The 11,427-nt window shown below is 37.4% G+C and overlaps 1 protein-coding gene across 6 annotated transcripts in view; it reads right to left on the bottom strand.

Moving 5' to 3' along the window:
- The window catches only part of npnta (nephronectin a), a 70,918-nt gene that overhangs the window by 25,862 nt on the left and 33,629 nt on the right, over positions 1-11,427 (bottom strand). For 2 of the 6 annotated variants that reach the window (XM_025006108.2, XM_025006124.2), the window contains one exon: positions 6,687-6,782. The exons of 2 other annotated variants lie outside the window; for them this stretch is intronic. In XM_025006108.2, the coding sequence (XP_024861876.1) occupies positions 6,687-6,782 (96 nt within the window). The remainder of the gene's footprint in view (positions 1-6,686; positions 6,783-11,427) is intronic. 2 more of the 6 variants (XM_037974653.1, XM_037974654.1) reach the window with 1 other exon arrangement.

Genomic DNA, 11,427 nt, shown 5'->3' with positions numbered 1-11,427 from the left:
TGGTGTAGCTCCCTCAAAGGAGTTCAGGGCTCTCTGCTCCACTTCCTCCATGTAGAGGTTAGCCACAATCGGAGACACTGGAGATCCCATGGCGCAACCATGTTTCTGTCTGAAAAAACTGTCATTAAACTTGAAATAAGTGAAATAAGTGAAATAAGTGAAATAAGTGGTGGAGTTGTGCATATTGTCTCACTGGGATTGCTTACTGACTGTATACTCAAAAAGAAAACAAAAAAATAATAAATACAAGGCACATTTTTAATTGACTTAAAGAAAAATATGCTTGAACAACATAAATATATTGTGTTGTTTGTTAAAACTGATTTGGTTGGTTGTAAAAATGACACCTAAAACAATAACTTGGATGAAAGTGAAAAAAAATAAATAACTGAAAACTTTCTAGAAAAGGATTTACTTTCTGAATTAAACATGTATGTTGTTATAAAGTAATATTATGCTGCATGTGTTGGGTTAACAATCCTTTAGGACAGATTCCTGTTCGTTTTCAATCTAACAACGTTGGTTGAACTAATTTTAGGTTATGTTTTGAATGGACTAATATATCTTGTACCCAGTCAAAGTGAATCAGACAAAGCCATAGTAAAAATAAAGCACATGATTTAACCCAGATGTCTGAAATTACATATTTTTTAATGTTCACTAGTCAACCTATTTTTATTTTTTTTGAGTGTACCACACCTGTGTACCTCCTGACAAGTCAGAGCATCCTTTAATGTCAAGGGTTTATGGAGTGAAATTTACTGATATTATTGTTTCTCTTCTCTGTAGATCAACTAATGATGAACAAAAGCACTTTATTTTTATCACTTACTAATAGCATCGACTTTTTGTGCTGGTGTCAAATAGAAGAAGAAGAAAAGGAAAGCTTTCAGAACTAAAGAGGAACTTTTGAGATGGAACCAAACGACCACCATTAGTGCCTATAATAAGACCTCTGTAAAACTGGTCAAACTGTATTTCAGGATCTGCTTTAGTAGCTGGGAAAACGACTGCCTCTTAGCTCCTAATGCAGAAGAGTATTAACAGCAGTAAGTATTAGGAAATTGTGCCAGCAGTGGAATCTGTTCTGATATTCCTCTAAGACCCAACATTTATATTTTATTTTTCACTTCTTCACTTTTTTAATGATAATCTAACAGCCTCAGTGTTGCCTCCAACAGCTTTTCTTGATGACCCTCCTGCTTTGACTGGGAGGGTTAATCAGCTAAGTTTCAGTGTATCCATAAGGCACATTGAAAATGGCATAATTTGGACCAAGTTGTCTTTAATAAAATGAAACAAGCCAAAAGCATAAACTAAAACAGAGTAAACAAAAAGATACAATTATATAAAAAAAAATAAAACAATAGGACTGTTGATCAATATAGTATATTTGTTAGAAAATGCTCTTTTTTTAAACCAGTGCTCAAGGATTCTTTACGCTACTTTGCACTTGAAAATCTATAGCAAAATGTCCAACTGAATGTCAATAAAATGCCTCCATAACACAGTTTCACACCTACTCCAGCTCCTTCTGAAATGTGATAAGTTGGAGCCCTAAAAAAAGGCAGGTGTGGTTCAGTTTGAACACGTTTTACCTTCTAGTCTCCTCTTTAATTCTGTGATAACCTGCGTGAATTGCCGCACTATATCCGTCCTGAGAAAACCAAATCTTATAAACTGCTCCAGGAGAAAAAATGGAAATTAAAACTCTCTCTGCCTGTATCATTTTTGTAACTGCAGGCTACTCTGTAATACATTGCTTTAAAAAAAATTTTTTTTTTTAAAGTGCAGACCTGCTTATATGAATTATTGAATTCACTCCATCAGGCCAAAAGCACAGCAGCACATCTCATTCACAGCAATGGGAATAATTAGCTGCTTACCATCCAAACCTACAGGGAGCTTTTGCACAGTGAATATTTGACCTATAGCATAAAAACACACTGCTGTAAGTTGTAATAAGATAATGTGTATTTTCATCCACTGCACTTCTCTGCAAATGTAGGCGTTGGGTCATCGAGAAAACTGTTGGAGGAGGATAAGAAATCACTCTGATCTTTATGTCTCTTAATGTTATTTTATTTAACATTTAGGCCTGTATAGCTTGTGGTTGTTTGAAAAGTCGAGACTCATAAATGTTAGGAATAACTCACGTAAGCATCAGTGATGTGCAGAAGGCTTCCTGTTTTTAATATCTTGTCCAGACACTTTCAAATGACCAAGACTACAGAGCTAAAGACTTACAGTGTGTTAGTGTTTGAGACAAAGCATGCATTTAAAATTAGTGGTTCTCATTATTGGGGTCAGTATCTATGTTGAAATATCAAGGATTTGATTTCTGATGATTAAGATAATCATCAGAAATCAATTAAATTCATTGATTGCTAAAATTCTGCTATAATTGTTACAGGAGATAAAAAAAAATAGTAAAATGCATTACATTATTTGTAATAATTTAGCATTATTTTATGTGTTTTGTTTGTTTAAAATATATAGAGACAGTGCACATTAATAAACATTTCTGTAAATATGCCAGCTTAGCCAAATAGGCTAATTTTTAGCCGTAGACTCTCGGGCAGATGACATGAGCACTACAATAATTAAAATACAGTGCTTACAGCAATTAAAAAAACAATTAGCATATAATAATAAAAATCGAAATAAAATTTCAGACCAAATGATCACACACTTGACTATCCCTCAACCATAATTTTTAATTTCTTTTAAAAGATAGGTGAGCGTTATGCTCCCTGAGCTCCGTTAGGATGAATATTCCAGGTATAAGTAGCTCTCACCGAGAAGGCTGCCTGACCAAAAGTAGTTCTTCTGTTTGGGACTACACAGTCCCTTCTACTGACAGACCTGGTGTGCCTGTCAGTAGATGTTTTCTGTTTTACAAAAGCACCAAGGGAGGAGTGGGGGGAGTTAAGGGTGCCTGCATAATCATGGTCTTAATAAACTGGCTTATTTTGGTTCATAAACCAAGTGATAATTGGGGTCACGAGCACCAAGTGAGAGATCAGAACCAAGTATACTGTACATGTAAATGTAATTATCAGTTCACCCAGCTAAAGCCATGTAAGGGTTGCAGAAAATGACACTTGTTATACAGAGAACCCAAATTAGATCCTGACTGACATCATTCTTTTTTATTTCTTTTTTCTTTTTTCTAAACCAACTGTGGCTAAATGCAGACCTAAAACCAAGTATGCACATCTACAAAACGTTCACATTTAGGCCAAATTCACTTCAATTTAAGCCCAACTGTCTTTTTAACCCCCCCAAAAAGCTCACACAGTGTCTTACACACCTGAATGTGCTCCAGGAAGAGCAGCATAAAGGGACTTATGTTACAATCTTTTACGAAGTTGTGGGATATGTTGCATTTCTAATTAGCATGATATGACTCTAAGTATTTTTTTTTCTCTATTCTGTCTGATTATTGGTCAGAAAGAGATGCGCCATGGTTTTAACAGGTTTAAAACTTACTTTACGTTTCTTCAACCTCCACACAGCTGATTACTGCGTGGTCTGACTGGAAAGCTACTGGCTAGTGATATAGGCTACGGGCTAAACTTTATGAACTAAATTAGCTAACAGTGTTGTCAGTTTCATATTACAAAAGTTATTTACATAGGATTATATGGGTATTTGCAAATGCAAATCACAGCAGCAAAACAGACAACAGTGCAAAGGTTTATTAAACAGTTTGTATCAACTACTACAAAATTCGGAGACAGGAGTCAATTTAGAATGGCAGCAATCCACTTTGGTCTTCGCCTCACTTGGTCTAGCCATTAGCTCCTCTGTCTGGTCAGAATTAAACTCTCTTTCTCCAAGCTGAAACCCTTTGAAAGAGCTATCTACAACAGGTAAGATATTATTTGTTCATAAACCTTTCCACTTAACTCTACTTCCCTAGATCAGAGCTATGCCTCGAAGCATAAAAAAAACGTCAGGACACTAGAATAACTTCAGATGCTCTAGGAAATGTCAAGATTATCTTTTGTTTAAGGGATAAAGTACAACCATAACAAAGAGACTTGATCCTACTGTGTGTCACAAGTGGGTCCATCCCGGCTTAGCGACATTATAAATGGTGCCGCGTTTAGCTCTGCGAACACATGGCAGGGTGATTACTTTAAGAGCTACATACCTCCTTGATTTAAAAGGCACCGTGGTTTAATTTGGATGAACGACGAAGCAGATTCACAGTTTGTATACTGTACCCACAGAAGCCCGTCTTCTATTAAAAGAAGCTTCTGATCTGCAAATGCCGTGCTGGCCGAGTGATCGGTGGATGCAACAAGGACGTGGAATGCCGCCTGTTAAACCCTATGAAGTGCCATCAGGCTCAGAGTTAAACAGGTTTCATCACTGCAAAGTACTGGAATATATAGGAGTCAGTTTAGGAATACTGTTGATACAATAAAGTCACTAAAAGTTGACACAAATTCTTTCACCGACTTCTTTAATCAGGATAACAAGGAGCACAATTTTAACTGTAACGTAATAAAAATAACAGCACATTTTCATTTTCTATTGATATGTTCATCATACTACATGTCCAATCATTGCATGTTTATCCCATTTTAATTTGATCAATAAAAGTGATCCCAGTTGTTCTTATGCCGGCTTAAATTCAAACCTGTTTGTCTTTGCTAACCCTGTGAAACATTACACTGCATGAACACTGCAGATCTCTCAACAAAATCCATGGTGTTTGTGCTTCTGTTGGAGTTCAGATCTTTTGAAGTGGGGTTCTGTGAAAAGGTTATGAACAATTACTATCTTACCTTTTGTAGATAGCTCTTTGAACAGCCTCCATTTGGAGAAATAGAGTTTAATTCGGACTAGACTGACAAGGTAACAGATGGTTTGAGTGGGGCCATGGCCAAGGTGCTTTGGTGCTAACCTAACCCTCCTGAAGTGCTCATAACCAAAGAGAGGAAGATAAGCCCTTGTAACTTCGGGTCAATTTGACTCCAAGGCCACAGGAGGGTTTGAACTCCAGTCTCTGAACTTTAGTAGAAATTCATGCAAATGGAATTTTATAAGCCTTTACACTGCTATTGATGTTGCTTCGATGGTTCTTTCTGCAGAAATATTATGATATTCCTGCAGGAAGTTCCCCAGGCTGAACTGATCGTGCTACAGCCAGCTGCTGCTACTATTAGCAAATGACTACAAAAATTCATTTTAAATAACCGTGCAATGCAACATTGATTCAAATATATAGGTTTATAAAATACTAGCCATTAGCTCATCAGTCTGGTCAGAACTAAAATCTGTTTCTCAAAACTGAGGTTGTTCAAAGATCTATCTACAAAAGGTAAGATATTAATGGTTTGTAACTTTTCCACAGCACTCCACTTCAAAAAGATCAGAACTCTTCTTTACTGTGAGTGATGTAAATGATTGCGATCCTTAAAAAAATCAAGTAAAACTTTCCCGCTCTGAAGTCTTTGCTAAGCTTTTCAGTAAATTCTTCAGTTATTGTCACAGTACAGAATTTACCTAGAACAGTTTGACCCTCCCACAGAATAATGTGTCCTCCACATCTTAATGTGCAGAAAAACACCCACACAACCCCTGACTTTTCTTTAAATAAAAAGAAAGAAAACAAGCAAAAAAAAACCCAAACAAACAGAAAATACAGTCATCTATCAATTTCCTTTTCTTGATTTTCACAGTAAACAACAGGCATTCTCATTATTGCAATTGCCTAAAACCATAGCAACCCTGTCCATTGCTGGCACATCAGAAAAAAAAGAGGTTTTCACTTGTCTGTTGAACTGAATAACAGCTTAGAGATGTAAATGAGGGATTGCATTCTCAGATAGTGGAAGCTTTGTGAGCAATGAGCACAAGCCAATCACAAGACACAGCCAGCCTGTCATCTTTATGAAAAAAAATGATATCAATTGTGGTTTTTAAAGTGATAAAAAAGAGAGAAGCAGACAATACAGAGAAGACACAGATGAAAGGAAAACCAGAGAGATATCGGATAGATGTGAACACCAATTGACTTTCTGAAATGGCCATAGGAGAGAAGGAACCTTTACTGCAGCAGGAGTGGAAAACTCTTCAGGGTAGTTACTGTACGGTAAATGAACTGCTGAGACCCATCTGAAGTGATGCAAAGTGGAGTGATTTATTGGGTCAGCTCCACAGAGGTATGCTATGCTACATTCCAAACACGCCTTTATCACTGATGGAGAGATTAGCGGGAAGTTGTGTTTTGGGGATTCGCTTGTCTTTAAAGACAACAACACTGGTTCAAACCGATGGCCTCGTTTGGGCTGCATTCGTGGAGCCATGTCAAAAAAAATTAAAAACAGTTCCAGGTGTCAAAAAAGTAGAACTGAAAATGAGGAAGAAGAAGGCGGCAGAGTGATTAGGAGAATAACAAGGAGAATTCCTCTGTACCGCAAATCTGTTTATAAGCTAATGAGAGGAGAGGAAATTTTAGAGCGGTAACAACTGTCACATGCTCGGCATTCATTAGCATTTCAACAGAGGAGCAGGTTTTGGTGGCGCCTCATCCGTGACAAACGACAGAAAGCAAGAAAACAGCTGGAAGTGACATTCACGCCTCCTCAGGTGCATATAGACTACACCATGCAGGATGCCAAGGGACAGCAGAGAAACTGCTGAGTGGAGATTTGACCGAAAAATCTCACCCTCCGTCACTACTCCCACTGGCTGATGGTCCACTGGAAGAAAGATAGGATGATGACGGGCCCACAGTGGTGGGGTTAAATAGTCCAGGACCTCTTCTTTTAAACAAAGGGATATGGGTTAGAGGGGATAAGGGAAAAGGAGGGATGTGGGTGTTGGAGGTTTGATGGACATAAAGTGGTAAAGGGTGGACAGAGAGAGACAGAGACACAGAGATGCAGTGAGTATGAAAAGCATCAACCAATGGATTAGAGTACCTCTGACCACACCAAATTCCTGGAAAGTAAAGAGGAACATTATGCAGCAAAGAGGATTACACTTGTGAGGATTGAACTGGAGCTGAGCATCAGAACAAAAAATAATAATAAAAATGAGGGCAGATACGAGAAATGGCAAAAGTGCTTTTGTATCTCTTCTCTTTTCTTCTCTGCATTCTCTTTGTGTTATAAGCATTTAATAGGATCAGATTCAGAAGATTCATTCTCAATTTGTTCCTGAACCTTCAAAATGAGACTGGGGTTACCATGTAAAGCAGGAAATCATTACTGGACTACAAACAGCCTTGGGAATTTCAGCTCTTTCTCCTTTTGGTCTGAGCCACGTTTCCTCCGGCAGTGAGCTAGTGAGATGGTACATCCACCTCAGACCAGGTTAAAGGCTCGAAACAATTCAAGAAGTAGCCATTGGCAAAACAAAAAAGTTATTCTAAACAGAGAAGTTTACAACTTTACAGCAAGGTTTGTGCTGGAAATGGTATTTTTATTCCACTAGTATTATATGGAGACATGCACAACTAAATACCAAATATTTCTAGGTCTTAATAAACTATAATGAGAAATCTATGCATGTGCTGAAGTGTGGTGTTTAAACATATTACTAAAACTGCAAGACAAATTTAATTGGGTCAACAATAATAATACACAGTTCAGTTTGTCTCGTGGGAACCAAAAAGTTGAATACATTTTGCAGATCTAACTTAACAGAATAATGAAGGAGCTTTTAGATATCCATCCATCCATCATTGCTTATTAATACATTTATAAATGTATTTGCAGAATGATTCAGTTGCTTGGTACACAGACCCAAATGCTGACTGAATTGTTCTAAAAATTTCCTGTCCCCACTCCAATCAAAATTTGACATAATGTTTTTAAAGCCTGAATGGATTGTGAAACATGCATCATGTCTTACCATCTTTTTTAAATTAAACTTTTACATATGATTCCGTATATCTTTTAAAATGGAAAATGTGCAACGTGTTTTAGTGATGGATTATGTTTGTGTTGTGTGAGATTGCCTATTATATCGTATTATATCGTGTCATGTTGTATACTGGTCAGATAAAACCCTAAAATCAGATGAATGTGGGAGACAAAACAATTTTATTCGAGCCTGCCCCAAAGACAGATTCTGCAGGATTATTTGATAGGATCTGGACAAAAAGAACACAAAAGAAATACCCTCAAGGAACCTGCAGGATATTGATCTGATCAATGAACAGTCTCTGTACAGCAGAGATTTCAAGGCTAACATTCTGCTTTTTATCCACTTGACAGAAAAGAAAAGAACTAGCAAACATCTCGGATAAGTAGATCTTACTGCTGTGATCCTGCCTACCTGTCGTTTGTTGCTTTGTTCCCTCGAATACGTGTTCAACCAGGAAACTCACTCTTTTCACCCATTCATCTTCACAATTTTTCCACAACTGCAATTGTTACTGTAGAAGGTTTAAGATGTCTCTACGTTTCATTAAGTACTTACTGTGCATAAAGAAAGTTTTTATATGCCTTTATGCTGTTGATTTATGTTTCAGACTGCTCTTGAAATGGATCTGTTTCATTGTGATTTTACACACGGGTTCTCACACAGGCAGTCAGGAAATGATGCATGAAGAAAAATATAAAGTTTCACTGAGTGAAAACCTTTGTCAGCTGACTGATTCTGCAGGGATAATACACAAGATTTGGACATATGCCTACATCATTTAATGTTAGTGAAAACAAGGAGTTGACTCATATAATCAAATAAGCGTTGCTTTTCCACATAATTAGATGTAGATGTACATCCAATGATTATTTTCTGAAAGCTTCATTACAATCCATCCAGTAGTTCATGAGATGTTTTGCTAACAAACAGGGTTGACTCTAAAACTTAATGGAGTTTTAAGCAAAGCTCTTGCTCAATGAGTAATACTTGGAATGTGTGTTGAGAATGACTCACAGCTACAACCACGCCAATTTTTTGTGCATTATCTGTAATATTGACCCAGTTATATATTTTTGTGTTTTCTAAGTTTAGTTTACTTTGGCAGCCAATTTGAATTGGGTGGATTTTAAAAGTTAAACAGCTGTACTTTCTGAAAGTTTCAATGAAATGAGTCCAGTGGTTTGTGAGATATTTTGCTAACAGGCAGACATGGGCAAAAGCCTTATCACCTATCCTATCTTTTCCTTTTTAGCTGCAGGAGATAATAAATCAAAAAGAGTCCATAAATTATAATTAAAAAATTTGAAAGAATGCAAAAACTTTTAGTGTACCTTAGCGCTTCATGCCCCTTCATTGACCTTGTGTAAACAGGGAGCGCCAACACAACAAATTCCTATAAATTAGAAGATAACTCAAAGATAATACGCAGTACGAAGACATGCATGCCAGAGTTTAAACACTCGCAGCTTTTATTAGCGGACAGCCAGGAAGACAAACAGGAACAGAGAGGGATCGGTTGCTAAACCAACAACATTTTGGAAAGATAAAACCCTGAGTGATCCAGATATTAGGTCATGCTCTAAAAACAGATGAGACAGAAATTCATACTTCAACCACAGCTCCAGTCCAACATATTTAAAGCAGCATTAATCATTCATAAATCCAGCTGTCAGGTGTTAAACAATAAAGCAGCATCTGGAGACTGTACAGCTGCAAGGCTTCAATCAGACGTCATTCGTCAAGAAAAATCTCTTACCAGCAGGTCAGCTTTACCTAATTAAATCCACCTGCATGGAATAATCATCTTATTAAAATGATGGGATCGGCGGTGGGAGCATGCTGCCAAACTGTTGCACAGATTATCCCCATAATGAGTTTATTTGTGCAGCAGGAGCACATCCTCACCATAGTGTTCGACAGACTCATTTGTACACACCTCTAAAAGTCGGAAAGCAGAGGATATTATTCTAGACAGCAGCACGGGTTAATATAAGGATACAAATAATCACATTCCTTAAAATCAGAATTCATTCTGGAGAGATTGAGAGGTTCCTAAAGTGTAAAGCTACTCTTATAGCACAACCATGCAATAAAAGTTGAACAAAGGAAAACACACCTTTGACTCAGAGAGGAATTAAAAAGGATACAACAGGCTTGTGTTTAGTTTAAACACAGATGAGTCGTGTACGGTTTGTTTTTTTCTCTACAGGAAACACTGTTCCAGGGGTGTTTAACATGCTTGTTAATCAGAAACGCCTCCGGGGAGGTGCATCTGTCCACACCTCGCACTTAAAGCAGGAAGAATGTGTGTCAGTTTTGTCTGTGTGTGTGTGTGTGTGTGTGTGTGTGTGTGTGTGTGTATGCACAAAACTGATTCCACATTACAATTAAAGGCTCTTTCTTTTATATATTTATTTTTTTAGCCCGAGGTAAGGAGTGGATTCAGGAAACCTTTTTCACTTCTATCATCAGTTCTTCAAAAGAAGAAGAAGAAGAAAAAGAAGAAAAAACACACACAAGCAACAAGCTTTCACGCAAAGTGCTAAAAATGGGCTGAAAATGTGGAGGATGACAAAAAGCTCCTAGGGCTCAGTAATTATTGCCTTTTAAAGCAGTTAAATAAATTTTTAAAGCTGCAGTTCTATTTTATATTTATTATTAACTTTTACTTTTTTTTGGTCAAACTAGATGAAAGTTAAAAGCAAAAAGCATACTAATGCTTTTTGTGTATGCTGTAATTTAGACACTCATCAAAAAGTATATTAGGACGTTAAAGCAGTCGTTCAGCTCTTGTAAAATGGGTTTCTGAGGAAATGTTGCAAACAGTTAACATCTTACCTGTTGTAGATAACTCTTTGAACAACCCCAGTTTTGTTTTTTTCCATAGAATTCTATGATTATTTGGGCGCACATATAGTGGCAGTAGCAGCTAGCTGTAGTACTGTTAGTGCCACCTTGGTACACATACATCAGGAATATAATCATATAAAGAATATAATATTCCACTTTGGTCTTTACTCTGCCCTAGCTTGTCAGTCTGGTCTCAAATTACAGTATTTCTCCAAACTGAGGATTTTAAAAGAGCCATCTGCAACAGGTAAGATATTAGTTGTTCATAAACCTTCAACAGACTCAGACTTTAAGTTAAATGGATCTGAACTATCCCTTTAACATTCAAAAACCCTTCCTAATTTGTCTCAGCAACCAGGTGCAAACACTGTTTTTGCCTTGTCACAGTAATCAAAAATTCATAAAGCTGTTCCCAAGATTCCTTCTTGTCTCCACTAGAGATTTGGCCCACATGTGTTCTGTGATTTTTCTGTCTGTGAGGCTGCTGAAAAGCATGTCTGGCTGTCTCCCCGAAGACCACCGTCCACACCTGCGACTCATCAGCTCATCAAGCTGCTGTAAATCTCTCCAGTCCACACTCCGCTGATTGGCAGATTGTTTCCTGTCAATGGCTGGTAATTATATGTCAGGACATCTCTGGTAACCCAGTGTTTTTCTTTGTTTGCCTCTTCCCCCCTCCCCCCCCCC

The sequence above is a fragment of the Kryptolebias marmoratus genome, linkage group LG3 (assembly GCF_001649575.2).
Source record: "Kryptolebias marmoratus isolate JLee-2015 linkage group LG3, ASM164957v2, whole genome shotgun sequence".
Lineage (NCBI taxonomy): Eukaryota > Metazoa > Chordata > Actinopteri > Cyprinodontiformes > Rivulidae > Kryptolebias > Kryptolebias marmoratus.
This window is presented reverse-complemented; position numbering and strand designations above follow the sequence as displayed.